General features: G+C 45.1%; 1 protein-coding gene across 2 annotated transcripts in view; it reads left to right on the top strand.

The window, feature by feature from the left end:
• Window positions 1-21,754, top strand: part of ETV6 (ETS variant transcription factor 6) — a 142,119-nt gene that overhangs the window by 35,497 nt on the left and 84,868 nt on the right. Inside the window, exon 2 of one of the 2 annotated variants that reach the window (XM_075442204.1) lies at window positions 12,955-13,081. In XM_075442204.1, coding sequence (XP_075298319.1) covers window positions 12,955-13,081 — 127 coding nt within the window. Of the gene's footprint in view, window positions 1-12,951; window positions 13,082-21,754 lie in introns of both variants that reach the window. The other variant, XM_075442195.1, reaches the window with a different exon arrangement.

Here is a 21,754-nt window from a genome sequence, read left to right as displayed (position 1 = left end):
CAGCTGTCGCTATGTGTGAGGAGGGCTGTGGGGAAGGGCATGTGGTGGAAGGGGCTGGGGGATGCTTGCTGGAAGGAACATGCGTGTCCTCAAATTTTAGCAATGTTCCTATTCTTGGGCAGTTGTCCCAGTCACCTTCTTGGCTGCAGGAACAGAAGAAGTGTTTTGTCATGCTTCTTGCAAGCAGGGTGTTTTTTTTGTTTGTTTTTTTTTTCTTCCCCCATCTCCTCTGACAGTCTCACAGCTCAGCTCGAGTGTTAAACACATCCTGCTTGATGAGACAGGGGTGATGGATGCCCCCCTGTTTTGCTTTGCCTGTGCCAGCGGAAAGCTGCGCTGTGTTTGAAGGCTGTTTAGCTGTGAGTTGGGTCGGGCAGGGAGACCTGCCTTCCTAACTGGATCTGTGCCGTTGCGTAACCGTGGGAAGGGTTGGAGTGCCTCTGTCCTGGTTCTTGTGGCAGAGGAGGGAACGTCTTTCTGGAACGGGTTCACGGCGCTCTGCTGGTGCACGGCATCTCTGCCACGCACTTGTGAGTCGGAAGATTGCAGTCGATGTTTTGACAAGGAGGAGCATTAGAAATCAGAAGTGCTCATGGGGACGGTATTTAAAATCAATGCTAAAATGCAAAGTGAAATGGTGCTTTCTCAGAGCTTTTGTGCGACATCCATGTCATTTTGCTTCTCTCTTGTCGTTCATCCTTCTGTTTTCAGAGCAGCAACATAACCCTAGAAACACAGAATCACAGAAAGTTTTGGGTTGGAAGGGACCCCTAGAGGTCATCTAGTCCAACCCCTCCACAGCAAGCAGGGACACCACTAACTCTAGATCAGGTTGCTCAGAGCCCCGTCCAGCCTGGTCTGGAATGTTTCCAGGGATGGGGCCTCCACTACCTCTCTGGGCAACCCGTTCCAGTGTTTCACCCCCTCATTGTAAAGAATTTCTTCCTTATATCCAGCCTAAACCTACCCTGTTTTAGTTTAAAACCATTACCCCTCGTCCTGTCACTGCTGTCTCTACTAAAAAGATTGTCCCCATCTTTCCTATAGGCTTCCTTTAAGTACTGAAAGGCTGCAATCAGGTCTCCCTGCAGCCTTCTCTTCTCCAGGCTGAACAGCCCCAACTCTCTCAGCCTGTCCTCATAGGAGAGGTGCTCGTGGCCATGTGGCTGGAGGGTCAAAATGGGATTTAGGCAAGTTCCTGCTTCTTCTGCACCTCTGTTTCCTAACTGTAAAACAGGATTCAGAAAGGTTCTTCCTCTGGTGTTTCTCTGTCCTGATGGTTTGAGCTCTTCAGGGCTGTCCTCCGCTCCGTGTTTCTGTGGTGCCTTAGACAACGGCCCCGTAGTTCGATTTGCCTCTAAGTGCTATCACAGTATAAATGTCAAGTCTTAACAGTTGGGTTCAGATCCTGATAGAGTTCTTAGGAGAGGATATTATTTTCTGAGGTGTTGAAGTAGGTTTTTGCTCAGCCCCTGTGCTCCTGATAGGCTGATGACCTAATCTACATATGTTTCGGTCCCTCCGCTTGTAAAGGTGAGTGTAATAATCCTTCTCTTCATTGCAGGAAAGTGGTAGAGGTATTATAGGACATATTTAAATAGTGTAATAATGAGGACGAGCCTTCAGAATGAGTCAAAACGGGCCCAGGACTCGTACTTTTCTCTTTTTTTTCTTAGAGGTGGCTGCAGTTTACTCCATTTCAGCTGGCTCAGTTTCCAAGCTTGTCACTTATGCAGTGAGGCAATATTTGTAGCTCATAAGCAGTCTTGTGGTAAGGGTGGAGTGGCTCTCAGTACAGTGACCATTCAGTTGTGAACCAGCAATGCTTAGCTGTGAAAACAAGCCAAAGATAACCAGAGTGTAATTTCAGCACTTCTCTTCTGCCAGGAGCAACATCATAACCCATGCTTCGGGATTGTGAGCTAAAACAAAATAATAATTTGAGGAAGAACAAAACGCGATGCAAAGGTTGAAAGGGACAATTAAAACAATTGGGGAACTTAACGAACAGGAAAAGCTGTGGCAGAAGGACAGCAGCTAAACTGAGATTTTTGTGCTTAGCCATCCCAGGGCTTGACAGACCTGTGGGCTCAGCGTTATCCCATTGCCCTGTCGGCACAACCGAGGCAGTGAGGGCTGTGGTAATGCCGCAACTTGTTTTGCAGAGTCAGTAGCAGGTCTGGGAGCAGGCTCTTGTCCTCCTCACCATTTCTCTTCAAACCTCTTCTGTGGAGCTTGTTTGTTCGTGTGCTTTGCGGTGTGGCATCTGCTGCCCAGCCCCGTACAGCAGCACAATGCAGGGGGTGATCCACTTGTTCCCCTCCTTAGCGCTGGGAGTGCTGCTGGAATTTCCAGAGTGAAGGAATAAGGGCTGTGTGGGATGTAGCCTGTCACATGGACAGGTCATACCTGGAAGGCATCTCCTGTTTTCAGAGCAGTTGGGAAAGGGTTGCTAATAGCTCTCCTTACACAACAGAATATTCACCTGCTTAGTTCATTACTTATTAGCTCCAGGCAGGGACATTGCAGGTTTTGGTAATGGTAATGGCCAAATCATTAGAGTGTGCAGCATTAATGGCGGAGAAAGCATTTAATAAAGAGCCATCGCTTGACCCTGTCATTGTCCCTGGAATACAGACCATATTGTTGAATTCAGGCTCTGCTGTCCTGCTGACACCTCCCTGTTCTTAAAAGGATGGCTTGCTCGGGAGCTTCAGCTTCTTTTCAAACACGTGTGAAAGGTCATCTTCTTTCAAATCAGGTATGCTGTACAATGGCTAGCTGTTTCTGTACAAACATATTTAAAAACTCTCCTTAAGAGTTTTGCCAATCCCAATGGTTCTGTGCCAGAAGGACCAGGTTTTAGAGGAAATAAAAGATTTTTCTGTGCCCCATGCTATCCCCCAGGTGGTTTGTTTACTTTTTCTGAGTAGTATTTTGTGTCTGATGCATTGATCAGCAAAGAGTTCACTTTCTTCTGGTTTGCATTCTCATACTCTTAGACTGCCGACTGGAGGGACCTTCCAAAAGCTGCTAAATAGCTTGTTAAATAAGTTGTAAAAAAAACAACCACAAACACCGATTCTTGTACAGCTTGACCTGCCTGCAGATTTTATTTCTTTTGATGTAACTCAGCTTCCTTCAGTGGTCTCCCATTGCATCTTAGTGTTTTAATCACAGCTTCTTATTAGCTCATCCTTCTGCAATATGTCTTCCAGATTATATTCCCTTTCCTCTGTTTTTATTTCCTTTTGGCTGTTGGGCTGTATCTATCGTATCTCCCTCCGTCTCTGTAGTTTCTTTATTCCTTCCGTGTAAGCTAGACCTCCTGACTCTTGTAAAACTTGTCTGTCTTGCATATATAGGGGTGTGTGTGTACATATATGATGCAGAATGAAAAGCCTGCAAATGTGCAGGATGCAGTATTCCAAGTGAAATCCTACCAGCTGTTTTTTATATACTCTCCTTTGTCAGCTTGAGTTTCCTTTTTTAGTCGTACTCATCTCATGTTGTTCGTGTTAAACTAAGTGGCTGGAGTAGGTGGAGAGGAAGACTGTAATTTGATGTTTCTTCCATATCCAGTTTCTGTACAGTAGACAAGGTCAGTGTAAGTATGGTCCTTTTTAGGAACTCCCTCTTGTGTAATATACTGGGAGTCAAATATGATATTTCATGGTGGCAGTCATCTATTGCCGCTTGTTTCTGGACTAGCTTATTAAGACAGTCTTTGAGAATGGGTATTTTATTTGGCTGTCTTTCTCTCTTCATGGATTCTGCTCAGTTTTCCCAAGCACCCAAGTGGATCTGCCCATTTTTTCCACAAACAACCCTTACTATAGCTATCTGCTTCCCGGGCTGGCCTAAATCCTCTCTGGAAGTTGCCTTTACCTACTTAGAGGTGTTGTTGGTCAAGGGGATATAGCACACTCCCTGCCATGCTGTGTATGCTGGGTTACTTTTGCACCACTTCAACCTTTAGGAGCAACAAGTGTAAGGTGTAGGGTTAGACCTCGTCGTGGCACCCTCAGGTTTATCTGTGTATTTGGCATGTCCTTTTTCACGGAAAGTCTGCCAGAAGTCTGAAGTGTGATTAAATGCTGTTGTGAAAATGCGGTGGTGCTGTGTCTGCCAACAGTGTTTTGTTTTGCTAGTGAGGAAGGTTGTAAAGATGTCAACCTTGCGGGGTTAAATTGTTATTTCACAGGATAAGAAGCAGGTACACCAGTTCTCTAGTCTGAAATGGTCTTCTGATGCCAGAGCCCAAGCCTGTGATCAGGGTTGGCTTCTCAGTGCCTCCAGTGGTGGATAACTTTGCTTCGTAGAGGAGAGACGTTCTCATGCTTACCAGGGCAGGCACCTACACGATCAAATATAAACAACTTTTTTTCCAGTTCATTATAGTAGCTGATTTTGAGGTGTGCCTATATTTTCAAATGGTGACAGATATAAGATAATCATGGCAGATCATGATGCAGTCTGTTTCCAGGCAGGCATATATACACACTGTTCTCCCTTGGGTTCAAACTGATTTCATGTAGATAAGAAGAGAGAGTAGACTTAAGTGACTGCACTGGAGAATATAAAGATTGAGGCCCATATGCAGACTTTAGTTCCACTAATGTAAATCAGGACCAGAATCATTGTTTTAAAAAATTGCAGGAGTGTTTTGCAAGTATAGATGAGAGCAGAGTCCAGTTGTGTGATGGCCGAGAGGGGCCATTTCTTGTATCTTTAAATTGTGTTTTTGAAATATGTATTTCAGAGTGTTTTAGCTCCTTAGGAATTTTGTTTCCATCAGTGACTGAGGATTAAAAGAAGCTATGACTTTTATGTGAATTACTCTCCCATGGTTTTTCCACTACTTAATTGATAGGCACGTACATAATCCACAGCGATGAATGAGTTGACCTCATCCATGTGACAGTTCTGACATGTGGTTAACGCTATGGAAATATCTGATATCCTCTGTTGTGAAGGATCCTGTTCACAGTGATTTGTAGCTTCAGTAAAAATTTCAGAAAGCAACACTCGTCTCTTGTAGAAAGACCAGAAATGATGCTTGTCCTGGAAATGTGTTTGAATACATAGCAGCGTTGCAGCTTGCCAGTACAGTGACAGCTCCATCACACAACCAAGTGAAAACATTTGTGCTGCCATGCCGGTCTTGAGACGCTGCAGAGTAGCTCCAGGATTCTGCTTTCCCGTAACACGTGAGAGGGCAGCTCCCTCTACACCATGTTTTCCCTTAGCTCTCCCATCTCACTTTCATGGGCTCCAGAAATTTTGCTCTGAAATGAGTGCATGACTCCAATCACGGGTGTTCAGGGTGTGAATTCCCACGCGTACGGGCAGGGCTGTACAACTGCCGTATGTGACAGAGATGAGGCTCCCCAGCACTCCCTGTTTTAGAAAAGGGAACGCGAAAAAGATGCAGTGAAATATCTCTGACGCACAGATATCTAAGCCTGGAAAGTCTTTCTCTGCTCCCCCTTCTTCCCTGCTGCTTACTCACTGGCCACAGTACTTCAAAGCCTCACGTGTTGTTTTTTTTCTAGCTGTGCAATAAACTCTCCCTCTTAGCCTTCTGTGGTGCTTTGTGCTAGACGAGCACGCTAACAAAACCATGACGTAAGCGCAAAAGGGGTTGCCCTGTGAATCACAGCAGTGGCCCACCTTTCTCCATGCCCTGCTTAAGCAGAGGTCAGTAGCAAGTTCTTCAGAGGAATCTTGCAGTGACAACCCCATAACGCAGATTTTGGAATCGCATGTGGAAAGGAGCCGGGAGCAGACAATTTCTTCACGTCAGGCAGTTGAATCTGTAATTGACTTCTGCCTTGAACTAGAGCTCAGGTGGTCCAAGTCCCAGCTTCACTGCCTCTTCTTAGAACCTCACTGCAGAAGGGTGGGTAAAAGGGTCTCCCGCTTCAAACTGATGAGGCTTCCAATTTTGGAGTGCAACGGTTCCTCTTCCAAATTCTGAACCAGAATCTTCCTCCCATATATATTTTGTGCTGCCTAGCTGGGATATCTGTGGAGAACATTCTTTATTATTAATAAAAATTACTAATCCTTGCTTGAATCTTATAAAGCTCTTTGCGTTAGTATTATGTTGTAGTTTGACCTGATGTTATCTTCCCACAGCCTGTTTCTACTCTCTGTTCCCCCATATTATAGTGACCTTGGCAAAGAAACATTTTTTGAGTATGTGGTTCAGCTTGTTTTTTGCTTCATTTATATTTGCTAATTTGAGATATTTTACAGTGCTTAGACAATAACGCAACCTTGTCGTGGCATTTTCAACAACAACACTGACCTCCGCACGCTGCCTTTTCACGGCACTTGAGTGCATCAATATTGCTGCCTGTATGTTTTTAATTTAATTAGAACAGTGGCTGTAATCATTTTGGAAGAAGCATGAACCTTCTCACTGTCTCCTTTCCTCTTTCCTTTTGTGATGAACTGTTCCACCTCTGTGGTGTTTTTTTTTAATCTTTATTTGCTTGAGTAAGGCTTGAAATGTGAGAGGGTAGCCATCTCCTGCCCCTGTGCCGGGAGGTTCGTCAGAGGCAGGCTGAAGGGAAGAGGCAGGGAATAACTGAACTTCACAAAATCACTGAGGTCACCGAGACAATCTCTGCTCTCTGTGCACAGGAAATGAGATGTTAATCTTTTCCCAGTGCTGCTTTGCATAAGGTCCATTCCAGAGAGCTGTGTTTGTTTTAATTTCTCTAATTACTGATAGTGTGCTGATTATGCTGCTGTAGATTTGACGTGAATTGCTATATTAATGGGATCAAAAATGAGGAGTAGTCTGCCATGGAAATTAAGAAGATGACAGCAACTGGGGGAAGGGAGGGAAGTGGAGAGTTGAATTCACACCCTGGTACTGCAGAGCTCTACTTTGCTTTTTCTGGAGCCTGATCCTTTGTCCCTGGCAGAAGCTGGAGTATGCAAGCTATAACATTTGCCAAAATCCCAAAATGTTTTAATTGTGTACCCGGTGCCATACAGTCTCTTAGGGACCCTGATTTCCCCCTCTCCTCCCTGTGTTAGACCCTGTAACTCATCTCATAGTGGTCTCTTGGACTGTCGTACCCAGCTGTAGCATTGCATACAAAACACTGATGAACACTGTATGAATGTCTTCCTTCCCTTTCCTTTTCCTCCCCCTCGATTCCCTAATGATTTACTTGCTTGAATCGCCTGCTGTCGTCCCCTGTGCTACCCTGTGGCTGGTTTGCTGGCATTGCCCTGCTGAGTGCCCAGATGTGCAGGGCCTTCTGAATCTTTCCTGCAAGCACCTCATTCCCACCAGCAACCCTCTTCTCTAAGGCCATTTTTTCCCCTCTACCATACCCAAGGCACCTGCTCCTGGAAGGATCTACAGAAGCAAAACCAGACCCGTCCAGGCTCCCCGCAATTTTTGACCCCTTGGGTGTCTTTCCGCTTTTTCCCTGCCTCAGTGTGCTTGCTGAAAGAGATAGCAGCCCTGGTCCCGTGTCCTGGCAGAGCAGAACATCCTCTGTGATTTGGAGTATACAGTGTTGTGTCCAGAACACCAGCTTTCGCAGTCCTGAGAGCTACAACCAGACGTTTCAAACCTGGATTTGAACAAGGCAGGGGCTGTTACTCAGGGTTTTTTTAAGCCTAGGGCTTCCTCAGAAATCCAAGAGAGCGCCAGAACATCTGCACACCTGCCAGTGCTGCCCTCTCTGGGTGCGTGTCCTATAGGCCAGGACTTGGGATGATACCCAGGGATCTGGAAGCTTGCCTTAAAGCAGCATCCCACTACCACTATCTTGTGAGTAAGCAAGGATGGCCCTTGAGGACAGGTAACTTTCTCCGTTTTCACTTCTAACTGTTTGCTTCTCGGTAGTTCCCGCAGCACAAATCACTGTATCTCCACCTGGTGGTAGTGCCCGTTTCACTGGGGGGCAGGGGGAGTCTGGGCCGTTTGGAGAAGCGAAGATGAACTGCAGATGCATCAGGACAGGTGCGGAGTGGCACACGTACACCAGCAGCCTGAGGGGCAAGCGCGTGTCTGCTTTCACCCGTGGTTAACTTTGCCTTGTGCAGTGTCGTTACAAGCAATGTAGGAGTAGGGTTTTTGCAGTGATAAGAGGCCACTGCCTTTGATGTCCAGCGCAGGGTGTTTGCAGACTGTGTTGGCCATTCTGTTTTCCTGAAAACTGCTGCATAGGTAATGTGTTTCTCTGCTTTATCAATTAAAAAAAGTCATTTTTGTATACTATCCTATCCAACTACTGAACTAGGCATGTCGTTGGGACAACAGGAGGGCTCGCTTAGCATGCTTTCTTACATATTTTATTATCATTTCTGCACAAACATGTATGTTCTTCGTGCCTTCCATCTGCGTGGAGTTGGTAAAGAGGCAGAGTATCAGACTGCAAGCTGGAGAACATTCATGATGAAGACTGCTGCTTTGGAGTTTAGAAAAGTGTAATTTTAGCAAAAGCGTGAAGCTGTTTTTACTTAGTCTCACTCATCCTTAACTGTAAAAGGTGACTACAAATTAATTTTGCAGTTTTGACATTTTAAAATTATTATTTTAGCAATATGAATTATTTGTGTTCCTGACAGTTTTCTAACTGTTCAGGTAGATTTTGTCTGTAAAGGATCTATCCCAATTCTTCAAACAGAAATCAGTGTGTGCTTTGATGGCTTTGGGAGTCTAGTCAGCTGTTACGTACACTCCTACTAGACAGTAATGATCAATATAGCTTTTGAGTTACCTTCCTTTTTTAGACAGGATGACTTGATCTAAGGTTTTCTTGGCACCTGGATGTTTAGTGTTTTGTACTTTTCCAGTGCAAAGAGAGCAAAACCACAGCTTGTCTTGATTCTTAACTGTGTTTCAGTCTGTCCCTGCTACATCGGACAGGTGAAAGCATGCCCCAGTCTCAGCAGATCTGGCTGGTTGTCTCGGTGGCACTGCTAGTGCACCAGCCACTGCTGGAGTAAACCCCAAGGAGGGTCTCTCTGAAGGTTGACTTAATGCATCTCTTCAGTTATTGTAGTCAAGGTGAAACTTTCCTGACTCACTGTGAGCTGAGGAAGCTTTTAAAAAATGATGACAGCAAGCAATATGCCAGCTGTTCTATCCATGTCGTTGTGGCTACTGGCAAAATACTAGGGAGCTGCTGTTTTGAAGCTGCTTGTAGATGGCAGTTGTCTGGGGCTGAGCATTTGGTCACTTGTGGATTTAAATGTTTATTATAGAGTCCCCTGGCAGGCGTCGAATCTGGAAATGTGGTAATGCCAAGCTCCTTCCTAGCACTCATCACCAGTAATCTCAAAGGACCACACCAAATGTGTATTGATTTAGTCTCCTTTACCGGTAGACTAAGCTGCAGCAAGGCTGTTTGCTCAAGTACACACGAGGTTCATGCTGGTTCTGCTACGAGCACTACCTGTCCTTCCTCCCAGGCTGTTGCTTGAACAACTCTACCATTGAACCATCTATTCTTGGCCTTAATGGAAAGGGAAATATTCAACTGACTGGTTAGGAAACTTTCAGAAAAATTCCTGGTAGCGGAGTGGTCTGCTTGCATAACCTTAGAAGCACAAGATACCAGCCATGTTTTTGTTTGATGGATCCCATCGAGCTGCCATAGGCAGGTGAAGATCAAAGCAAATCTGTTCTCAGCGGTGGGAGCACAAGAGGTACCTCCTGGAAGTGCGACTCTAAAAAGCCTCAGAAAGTGCGGAGGAGCAAATGTGACCTTGAGTGTTTGTGTAGGCCAGGGGCTGCGCGTGGCTGAAGCACAGAGCTACGGTCGGTTGCAGAACTGGACTGGTGTTTGCAGTTCTGCTTCCAGCCGCGTTACTGACTAATGCTGCCAACAGGGATGGAGCTCGCTTTTTCACAGACCCAGTGCCTTGACCTCCTTGTGACATTACCATTCCGCATCTTTTGGAAATGTGGCCAGGACGGTTACAGGGGTTGCTCTTTCAGGATGCACTTGTTAAATGTATCGCCCTTGAGAGGCATGTGCTGTCCTTTTTCAAGACATCTTAACTCTGAAATTACTTAGCTCATTTGAGCTTTGCTCTTTCTGTAACTCAGGTTGTCTGTGTGTCTAATAAAAAGAAAAAGACTTGCCTAATGTCTGTAAATTGCTTTGATATTTGGGTTAAAGGTGCTGGAAAAACATGCGGGATGAGTAAGAGAGGGCGTTTCAAAGGCACTAATAAGAGTCAGATAGCTAGCTCCCAGTTGTGCCTTGTGAAATGTGTTCTGCAAATATTACCAATTCACGCATTACCGTGGACAGCCAGGGTGTGTGGAAAAAAGTAACTATGCATTTCCACGACTTCTTTTTGGTTTTACTGCCCTGTTCTTATGAATACTAGGAAACAATGAATCAAATGTATGTATTTATAACAGTAAATCTCAATGAAGCTGTCTTGTTATAAATCAGGTTACCGTATGCCTTAAGGAGGTTGATCAGTGCGGAGAGAAAGGCAGCAGCTACTAGAAGCTTAATGCCTTAGTTTGATACAGCACCTCCTGGGTGTTGAGGGAAGTGCACAGGGGTCTGGATTTCATTTCATCTTCTGCTCGCATTTTCCTCCTGCTGTTGGCCAGTGAGAAGGCCCTTTGAAGCCATTTAGCCCTTGTCTTTGCTGCAGTGATTCAGTATTTCTGTGAGCACGAAACGTGGCCTGAGGTTGGACTGTATCCTGCGTTCTTTGGGAGGGAGGAAAAGGACTTCAGGTCTCCCACCTATCCTCTAGTGCCTGTTTGCAGAGGCAGGCATCTGTGTGGCTGTGTTTCAGAAATGTTCCTCTTTTTATAAACACCTCATTCAATAAATCGAACCACGCTGCAGCTGCTTGTTTTGTTGTCTGAGCTGTGGGTCACAGCAGGAAATGCTGGGAAGTGGCTGGTCTCGTTGCCCGTCACTGGTGCGTGCACCAGTGGTGAGAGGGTGCGAGTGGGCAGCGAGGTTGCGGAACGGCATCGGGCTGCACCCCGCGGGAGCGTGGAGTGTAGGGTCAGCCGCTTCGGGTCGGCGAAGGAGTTGCCTGGGTTGAAAGCACAGTGATGTTTTGTGGCTCCACAGGTGCGTCTTTCAGCATGTCTCAGTGAACATCCCTGTTTGTTAACTAAGAAAAGCTGAATTTGTATGAGCTAGTGGATTGCTGTTTCATGGACGGTGCTGAGTAGAAAGAAACTGAGTGGACATGGTAAGGTGTTAAAGGGTTTTGTATGGCTGGAAGACAGATTGAACAATTTCTGGTTAAAAAGTACTGAGCTGAAAGCCACGGAGGCTGTACTTGCTGAAATGACAACAAAGTGGTGGTGGAGTGAACCAGGCCTGTCTTCCCGTTCCATCTAAACCCACAATAGTTAGTGTCGACATGGATAATTTATTCTCCACATGCCGTCAGTCTTCTCTGCCATGACTGTCAGCAGTGGTGGCTGTAATATAGTGGTGCGACTCTGGACGTTGAGGCGAGACTTCTGGTTCTGCATGAGCTCCTGAGCAGCAACATGATAGCAGCACCTCTTGCCAGAATGAGCTGGGCTTGCTTTGAAGTGGTGGCTGAGTGATGCGAGACTTTCTAGGTGCTCCACGTCCCATTTCTTTTTTGGACGTGTCACCTAGTCTACCTGAAGAGTTTTCTGCTTTGGTACATTTAGTTATTTACTCACGCTGTACAAACCTCTTCTTCCCTTTGATGGTGCCGAGGGTGCGAACGTTACGTTCTGCATGTGCCTCGATCGGCCTCAGTCTAGCTCCCCGCCGCACATCCATGATAGTGCTGTGGTTTGTAATGGAAGTAATTACCTTCTCTTGCTCTAGCACCAAGTTTGTCTTTTCCATTTGCCAGAGACAGGGGTCAGGGTGTGGAGCTGTACATGTGCTCTCCTGCAAATGCTCAGAAGTGAATGAAGGTGGCTCATTTTGCTTCTGTATGTGTGTAAATCCACGCTGTTTGCACTGCTGTCATTAAATGTCAGCAGCACGGTTTTGGGGAATAACACGTGTTGCCTTCCAGGAAGCATACGATAATGATTTTTTTATGCTCCTGTAAAATTGTGGCTATGTTTGTTTATAATTTTGTTTTTTATAATAATGTTTTTTATAATTTGTGCTGCGATTGGAGTACAGGCTTAGAATATGGAAGAATTTTCCCGTCAGATCAGATGAAATTTCAGTCTTAAATTTCTTGGCAGACGTTTTCAGAAATAAAAACCTAACAGTGGCAATTATGAAACTAATGCAACATTCACAAATTGTCATTTAACTCTATTTGACTATCCTTGCGTAGCTGCTTTCTGTGTGCTGGCTTACTTATTTGGTTGCAAGTTAAACTACTTCAAAGAAAAGTGTTAGTAACTAGTTTAGGCGAGGAAAAAAAAGTACTACATTACTCGATGGTAAATAGAGTAGTTTTAAGTGATGCGAGTATGATTTTTGTGGCAAAGACAAAACTAATTAATGTCGTTAAAATGCTATGAAGGAGTAAAGTGTTAAATAGTTTATAAATGTGCTCAGCTCATGACTGACTTGTTAGTGTAAGATTAAGTGGTTTTGGCACTTTCTGTAGTGGTGCTCATGCGCGTATCACGGAGTGGCTGTCAGATTTTCGCCAGCATAAAACCCTCAGAGTCTCCCCACTTGTGTGTCACTTCCCTTTCCTCCCTCGGCAAATTTCTGAGAAGACCCCTGGAAACCTCGCGGGCCTTTGGGCAGCTAAACCCGTCGCCCTGAAAGCGGCGGGGCCGCGAGCTCCGTGGCCGCCCGCTTGGCCGGGCGCATCGCTGCGCTGCTCACCCCGCCGCGAGCACACGCTTCCGTCCGTCCTTCCACCCCCTTCCCCCGCGCCGGCCCCTTGGTTTCACACCTCTGTTCCGAAGCTCACGTTTTCCTCTCTTTATTTCTCCTTCCACCCCCCCCTACCCCGCTTTCTTTTTAACAGCAGGAAAGAATTTCGTACACACCTCCAGTGAGCCCAGTACCAAATTACGCTTCCTCGTCGCCACTACATGTCCCAGTGCCTCAAGCAATCAGGATGGAGGAAGACACGATCAGACTGCCGGCACACCTGCGTGAGTGTCCGCGCCGAGGCTTCTTACGCTCTCGGTTTGAGGAGGGTGCGGGGTGACGAGGTGTTTCTGTTTCTGTGGAAAGGGAGCGGGAAAGCCCCCTGGCTTTAGACTTTTTTTTTCGTTATTATTTTAAAGCTCTGGCTGGTTTGATTTTTCTAAATACTCTTTTTAACCAAAGGAAATGGCTCTGAAATACAGTACATTATCCCTACCGCCCCCCATCCCCTGCACCCCCAGTCAAGAATTTGGCTTATTTCTCGTGACAGGCACAAATATGGAGGTTTTATTTTGACAGGAAGTGCTATGTTTCCCCTGTATGGGAATTGCTCAGTGATGTGCTGCGACACAAGGTCAGAGTTTCACTAACCGTGGCAAGTGGAGTGCATTTGTGCCACGGGTATTTTTCAGGTTGTTACGGGTCTCTGTATTAAACCCTTCTGGTGCCCTGGCTGTCTACTACAGAGCGTGTGTGCTGACAGAGGCAGTGGCAAAGGAGGAAGAATGAGCTTAGCTGTGCACAAAAGGGTGCTGCAGAGGAGGAAGGGCATATCACTGACATTGGAACGAAAACTGGACCTGGGGGCAAGGCAAGAGCCAGGCGCTTCCTTGCTGAGATGATTTAATGTTTGAGGAATAGGAAAAGGCTGAGAGCTGTTGGCCAGCAAGAGGTGAATTGTGAGATAGGATGGGGACAAGGAAGAGTGGAATTTTCCTTTTTGGAGGGAAAGCAGTTCTGATGTAAATTGAGAGGTTTTAAGTAAACTTTTGTCAGGTGTTACATTCCTGGGGTACTTGAGCAACAAGGAGCAACAGGGCCAGGAGCAAATGTAACTTTGTGCGTTGCCATCTGACAAATGGGTTTGGGATTTCGAGGCGGAGGGAAGTCCATGTTTATCACAAGATGTTTTCATTCCTGTCATCAGCTGTCCTCCAGGCACGCTCCTTTTCTGGATGCAGACTGCACTCCCGGTGCTTCTGTGGTCCCGTGCTCGCTCCCTTGCTGGCCACCGAGTTGCTTTGCCCCAAGGTCACTCCTTGCCCATACTGCATTACGCACGGTCCTGTTTTTGCCTTCTGCTGCCTCTTACTCTCTTCAGCCTGTGCTGCAGCAGTTTTCTGTGCTTGCTGGTGGGAATGGGAGCTGGCACTGCAGCATCTCTGACCGGGTCAGGTCGCTGCCTGAGTACTCCTGAGCTCCCAGACCCTGGTTGCCCGTGCATGTGGCTGCTGGCCTGTTTCTCCAGCCCGGGGAGAACTTGCTGCCACGCTTATAGGGTTATATCTGTGCTTTGCCCAAAAGTTAGACCCAAAGAAACCGACACAGAAGCAGTTCTTTTCCCCACGGTGGCTTTTAATCCCCAAGATCTTTTTTTCCTCGTTGCGTTAGTTGGTACTATTTACTTCTGCTGTGGGAGCCGCTGTCTGTCCTCTCCACAGTTAGGATCACCCTGGCTTGCCAGTGACTTCTTGCCTTCCCCAGCGGGTCTGACCGATGCGCAGGGCAGGAAGGCAGAGACGCTGGGCACGGAGAGAGGTGTGGTGCTGTGCTTACTCCCCGCTTCCTTCCCATCAACGAGCCAGCGTGCTAGGTGGTGTGAAGCTTATTAGGCTTCCTCTCAGCGCAGACTTTTTATCCGGTATTTTTAGGTGAGATCCAACTTTTCACCTGGATTTTTGTTTTGGTTTTTCTTTTCTTTTGTTTGGCACATTTTTAAACTTACGAGGAGGCTTCTTTCCCATTAGTATTTCCACACCAGTCTGACTTGTTGTAGTGTAACACCACAGATGATTAATCGTTAGATATCTGTGGAATACTCTTCCACAAAGTTAGTGTCTCAGGTCATACACAATGTGGAGCATGTTTACATAGCCTTACTGTTGTAGGCCCTGGCACTATAGTATTTTGTAGCTTAGTATGTTGTCAATATTGACCCAAACACTGTCACCAACCGACTGACCCAAACACTGTTAGAACCACTGTTTAAAGTATATAGATTCATAGCTAGGCTGGAAGGGACCATCAGGAATTCCTGAAACGATCTCTGGTGTAGCATGAGTTGCAGAACACTCCTGTGTTTAGGTTCAGTAACTGTTGGAGCTACAGTGTGTTATGCAGAAGGATTTCTGCTCTTCATCTAAAGACTTCAGTGATGGGGAGGATGTAAGGTCTCTAGGTGTTCTTTCAATGCTTAATTATCCTCCTTATTTGCTTTTTTTTTTTAAGTGCCCTATTTATAGTTTGAATTAGTCAAGCTTCAGTTTCCAACTATTAGATCTCATTATCTCCTTTCCTGCTAAATATTGTCAAAAGACTACTCCTGATATAGGTGCTTTTAGATAAAGTCGCTTCTTAACCTTTTCTTGGCGAAACAGGATAGGAACAGAGGTTCTTAAGGCTGTCAATCTTCCTGTAAAGCTTGCAGATTTCGAATTCCGTTTGTATCATCTCTCTGAACTGTTTCCCACTTCAGACATCCTTCTTAAAGTGAGGAGAAAAGAACTGAAGATCATATTTCAGGAATAGTCTTCCTCATACCAGAGGCAGAAATAACTAAGCACCTTTTGGATCTTGGGTCTAAGAGGTATTAACATGATTTTGCAATTCCTGCATAGACTCCCCCCCCCCCTTTTTTTTTTTATTTTTAAGCAATATGTCTGAGAGACAGCTTTGGTCCTGAATCCAAACTTCCTTAGAAGTCAGGCAAAGTAGCTAATTTCTAGTTCAGGCTGTGGTACTGTGTGTGAAGATTGGGTTTACATCCGCAAAGTCTGAGGGTTTTCTAGGTCTGAGATTGTGTTTGGTTGTTGTTTTTGTTGATGAGGTGAAGTGTAATAACTTCCCTCAACCCTCAGTCATTCCAATGCAACAGGGAGATATGGTAAGTTTCTCCAGTCATACACAGAGCTGATAGCTTGTCAGGCCTCCACTCATTCTCTGTTTCCATGGCATTCTGATGGCATTTACGGAAATAAAGGCAGAGTTCAGTCCTAACCCGTACGTCTTCATTTCTGCCAGCTTGAAAGTTCAAGAGCAAAGCTACAGGTGCATCTGAAAACAGCAGTTGGCCCAAGCAAAGGCAGAACTAGAGACAAACATTTCAGATGGAACATGAAGTACACTCAGTGATTCAGACAGTGTTTTATGCCTTCCTATTAGAAATTTCACTGTTTCTAACATTTAAGAGCACTCAGAAGGTGCTAACAGCCAATGGTATCAAGACAATTAGTAGAGCAATTTCCTTTGGTGCAATGAATTATTTCTCGCTGTTTGGTGAGCAAATGGATCTCAGCTGTGCTGAGCTGATTTCATCCAGAGACTGGAAAAGGCAGAAGTGGAAATTTTAGAAGGTTGGCATGCAGATCCCTCTTTGCTACAAGCCTGCAGAGGAGGAATTCTTATCTTTGGTCAACACAGCTAGAAATAGAAAGAAACCCCTCTTCCTGGGGGTGATGTGAAGGCACTTTCCCCTTCTCACACAGCCTTTATTGTTTTAATTAGCTGCTTTCTTTCCAGCCTGCCCTGTTCCTCTAGTATAGAAGTCCAATGTATTCAGTCTTAACTTTAAAGCTCTGGAAGAGTGAGACTAATTTTCCGGTAATACATACCTTTCTCTGATGCTGTAGTTCTTTGTAAGGGATTTTTGACCCATACTTTTAAACATACTTGTTTGCCTAACATCCACTTCTTACCTAGTAACTGAGTATTGGAGGCATTGTAAACAAACTATCAGCAGGGAGCTGGAGGATGTTTTCCTCTATTTTAGATATGTAGTCAGAAAGTACGGTGGTCTCCAGTTCACTCTTTCTCCCTGGTGTGCGTGCTGTGGTAGCTTTGCAGCATGTCTGATCTCCACTAGACTGCACTGATGGCAGACAGAAGGAGTGTTTGGAAAATGGAGGTGTTTACTGGGGAGTCAAGAGAAGCAAGTTCAGCTCTCACACATGGCGATGCCCTTGGTGCCTTCTGTGACCTTGGACATCTTGTTTTAGTTTACCCGTTGTAAAATGGAAAAAAACTTGAGTGCAAAGACTCTTAAAAGTTGTGAAAATTAGCACAGTGCCTGTCCAGATATTGTGATAATGAAGAACACTGAGATCGGTGGAAGTCCTGAAAGTATTTGCATGCCCCATAACTCTGAGGAAACTTACTCTGTATTACCATGGAGAGCAAGTTCTCTCTCTTTTTTTAATTAAAACCAATCTTTTTGTCTTGTCTAGCACAAGTTACTCATTTTGTGCGATGGCCAATACCTTGTGGTAGAAAGTTCTTGGAACTGGATAGAGGATACAGCATTTAAGAGATGGATATGAGAGCCTTTCCATGTGTCTATTAATATGCTCTGAATCAGAGAGAAAATAGCTTTTTCCTTTTTTGTAGTGTGCAAGATGACAATAAGGTGGTTTGCCTTGTGCAACAGCAACTGTAAATATGTGCTAAAGGCTTCGTGGTTTTGTTTAGCTCCTTCAACACAGAACTTCAACAAGAGACACAGAAATATCAGTGCTGAAAAAGGACTGGTTGTGTGCTCGGATCCTGTGCAGCAGCATTCCCCCTTTCACGTCTGTGTCCATTTGTACAGTCTGATTTTTATCTCTGAAGGGCATCTTCCCTTGGGAACGTATGTGTGTTTGTTTAGGGAGATGGACCTCATGGGCAAAGATTTCACAGTGTTTTCTATTGATACAAGTATGAACAAGAGTTCATTTCTTCCTCTGAACTAATTGCTCTTCTTGCTTTAGTGTTGGCATCCTTCATACGCCTGCAGCCCATTGTCATAGCAAGGCACACTGCACATACTTTCCTGTGCTTTTCTGTACTCACAAGCAATTATTCTTGGCAGCAACTGGTTTTTCTTGCTGTTGCTTTTTTCTGAACCCACAACAGCATGCACTGATGTTCAGAGTAAAATGGCACGCTGTAGATGTCGGGGTACATGCATCACCTCCTAGGGGAGAACTTTTACATTGGGACTGCAGTGTTCTTGTCATCTTGACTGCGCTTACTTTTTGGGGTGTCGTGGTGGTGCAGAAAGCTGAAGACCTCTTTGTAAAATCGTTTGAGTACTTCTAGTTTCAAATGTGGGCTTGATTTCTGGTCTTTGCTTTTCTAGTGTTCCAGGCTACAGCTGATTTTGATGATGATCCAGACCTGGTCACATACAGCTAGTGAGATCACGTTTTTTTATTTCAGTATCTCTGCATCCCTTGTAATTACTGTCTGTTCTACTGCCCTCTTCAAGGAGGACAGAAGGCAAATTTGTTCAGCTTTCTGCGATGATTACGTTAAAGGCTTTTAAGTTTTTAGCAAGTGTTTCGTAGGAATGTTTCTGCATGCCTGTTTATATTGGTATTTAATACTCTGATTCAGTGGGGAACAGTCCAGTGGCTCTGTATTGGTTCGACATCTCTGTGACCCGAGCTGTACCACACTCTGCAAAAAAGCCCTCTGTATAACCCTGGAGTTTGGACGTGAGTGGCAGGGCAGGCCAGGCAGTTGCGCTCTCAGTTGGGCAGGTTCTTTAAATGAAGGCATTTAACAGACCTGAAAGCAGGTTATTACGAATTTCTTTCTCCCGATCACACATTGTTGCTTATATACATCATTTGTGTTTTAAGGGCACCAGTTTTCTTCTTTCCACTTTTTTTTTTTTAAAGGAATGCAGGAAACAATTAAGAGAAGGAGGAGGAAACAACAACACTGTCAGGGTTGCCAAGGATCCATTTTTTCTGTATAGTGTCTATTAATTATGCTGCTCCTTTTATTAATCCTTTGGCACCTGTTAATTATTCTACAATTTTGGCTAGCAGCTGGAAAGCCACTTCGAAGCATTAAGCATATTGTTGTTTAGTTACTAGAATATTCAATGCATTGAACTGAAAGTATGTAGTGAGACAGGAAAAAAAGCCCTTCACCGTAAGCCACATTTAGAACAGCAAGCAATAAAAATATTTGCTTTGGAAGGATCTTTGTGGAACAAAACTGACTGACGCACATACAAAGAAAATAAAATAAAAGCTGCATAAGACAAAGGGACTGTGAGAGGTGGCCAGAATGTCAAATTAATGACTCTGAGACTAATCCTGGTCCCACTGAAATGAGTGCTTAAATTCCCACTGATTTTAGTGGAATCTGGACTGGCTTCCTCTCAGATGATTGGCTTCTTCCCAGCTGCGTCTTTGCTCTTGTCTGGCATTATGGCCACTTAAGCCTCGTTCCTCACTCTTACTGTCCTTTATATACTTGCCTTTCCTCCTAATCTGCTTTTCACCTTATACTTCATTCTCTCTCTGGGTAGCTAGTCCTTTTTTAATCAATTCCAACCCACTACAAAAAAAAATAAAAAAAGCCAGGACGGTAGCACTGCTTGCTACCAGCTGACTGTTTGCAGTATTTAATCTTCCTGATGTTGCATCTTTGTCTCTCACTGCACATATGAAGCGATCATACAGAGAGACAGTTTGGATGGGTGGGAAGCCCAGTCTCAGATTCACTCTTGCATCATAGCTGGGTGCAATATAGATGCTACCGTTTCACTTGAAAGAGCTTTATCTGGAATATATTGGACTGGGAAGAGTGAATCCTCATTACTGATCCGGCTGGGAAAGCTGTGGCCTTTGGATCAGGAAAATCCTGCTTTACATTTTTCTGGCATTGTGTTTGTTCATCACCTGTGGGAAGCTGAGCACCTTGTCACTGGGTTTGCATCGGCGTGACTCAGGGCCGCCTCAGTTGTCGCCCTTGATGTAAACAGCTGGCGAACTGAACCCTCACTCTGTTCGCTGCTGACTGTTGCCTGGTGGCTGTGGCAGAGGCATCCAGGTTAAGTGTGAAAAAACTTGTTGTAAAGGGCCAGCGCTGTGACCTGGTTTCTGCTTCTTGAGAGAGTATTTGAGAGTTAAGTGCTTTGCCCCCCCACCCCTCCCCAAATGTACCTGGTTGTTACCCAGACAAGAGTTAACAGAGCGGTTTCCTGCACTGCTGGTCCCCAGTGGAAGTGTGTGGAGGGATGAGATCCTTCCTGCCCCGGTGGGAACTTGCAAAGCAGTCCTGAGGTGGGAGGGCGAGAGACCTGTGCTTCGGTGTGCGGAGAGCTGGCAGTGTGGGAGTCCCAGTGGTGCTGAGCCAGTCTTTTAACCTCCTGGAAAGCTTCACTTCAGGATTTTAAATCTTCGAAACAGACTCACCTCTGTTCAGAGGTAAAATGGAGCCGTGTCACTTTAATCTGGGATTCAGGCCGATCCCTTGTGGAATTCCCCTGGAAAACTTTGGGAGGACGGAGAAGCAAAAGCAGCAGGACATTTATGGTATTGCTGGGTTTGAAGCATTTTTAGCTTTGTCTTAAAGGGGCGCTGTCAAGATCAGTGAACCTAAAATTAGCTTGTTTTTCTCTTTCCATCCCAAATGTCTGTTTAATTTTTCGTTTGTGTTGCATTACAAATGCTTCTATGTTTTTTTTTTTTTAATAAAAGTAATGTAAAGATCCCAGCATTCATAAATAGCCCTGCGATTAAAGAAAACACAGAAGAGAAACTGCGTGCAAGCCATGACTAACAACTCCACAATAACAAACCATTGTGTGGTGAGCGCCTTGCAATGAAACACAAGTGTGGCAGAAACCCCTGTGGAAACAACATAGCATGCATGCAGTGTCCACTCCCCTGGTAAAAACCAGAGCTGAGCCTCTGGACGCTGGAACAGAGCACCACTGTCCAGCATCGAGAGGGGCACACAGCGTGTGAGGAGAAACCTGCTGCAGCTTCGTGGTACCGGGAATTAATGTATATACACAGAGAGAGAGAAGGCAATTATTTGATGCCCTTTGAGAGGCTGGATTTCCTTCTGCTCTACTTGTATATCTTCTCTCTCCTGTGCTGGCAGTCCTTCTGGTGCTTAACAAATACAGCTTGACAAAATCTCCATTAAACGAGATTTTACACCCATTTTACAACTCCCCATTTTACTGCTGGACTAAATGATTTGTAAGTTCGATGAAGAAATTTTTGGTAAAGTGATTCCATCCAGATTTGGAGACCCAGTCCGACACCTCAGCCAAGACCCTCTTCTCAAGATTGTTTTCCAAAGATACTTGGGAGGGGGAAGCACTTGTGCATCAGCCATTCCACCGCTGTGGATGCTTGTGCGCTGGCTTTATGGGATGAATGTGTTTAAATGTGCTCACTCCTCACGTAAACTGTTTTGTGCAGGACTAGCACGCTGCTATGAATGCAGCAGTGATCCTCGTTCAAGAAGTTGTGAGTGATTTGTGTATTTAGTAGGCATGCGGTTGGTGATGTTGCGAGCTAATAAACAGTCACCATTGACTGGCTTTCTAGAGTCAAAGCATTAGGGTACTTGCTCAGCTCCAAGTCTTTGCTTATGAATTTTATGCATAAAAATCATACCCTGGGAATAGCCCTAAGCACCCTGCTTTATTTGCTGCGTATGCCTGTCTGGTTTTGATCTCCATATACCTTTGCATCCCACTGGAAAAAAAAGTGTCCATTCTGCACTGGCAGCAGAGTCAAGTAGCTCTAGGGCAATTATACAGACCAGAAAATGAAATGTTAAATTACACTGTGACAAGTTAAAGTGAAATTAACATCTCTAATGATTAACCAACATATCCTTCCTGCCTTTAGAGTCCACAGCCTTAGTATGGGGTGTTCTGCAGT

This window comes from Opisthocomus hoazin, chromosome 1 (genome assembly GCF_030867145.1).
Source record: "Opisthocomus hoazin isolate bOpiHoa1 chromosome 1, bOpiHoa1.hap1, whole genome shotgun sequence".
NCBI lineage: Eukaryota > Metazoa > Chordata > Aves > Opisthocomiformes > Opisthocomidae > Opisthocomus > Opisthocomus hoazin.
The sequence above is the reverse complement of the archived record's forward strand: the minus strand, read 5'-3'. Positions and strand labels throughout refer to the sequence as shown.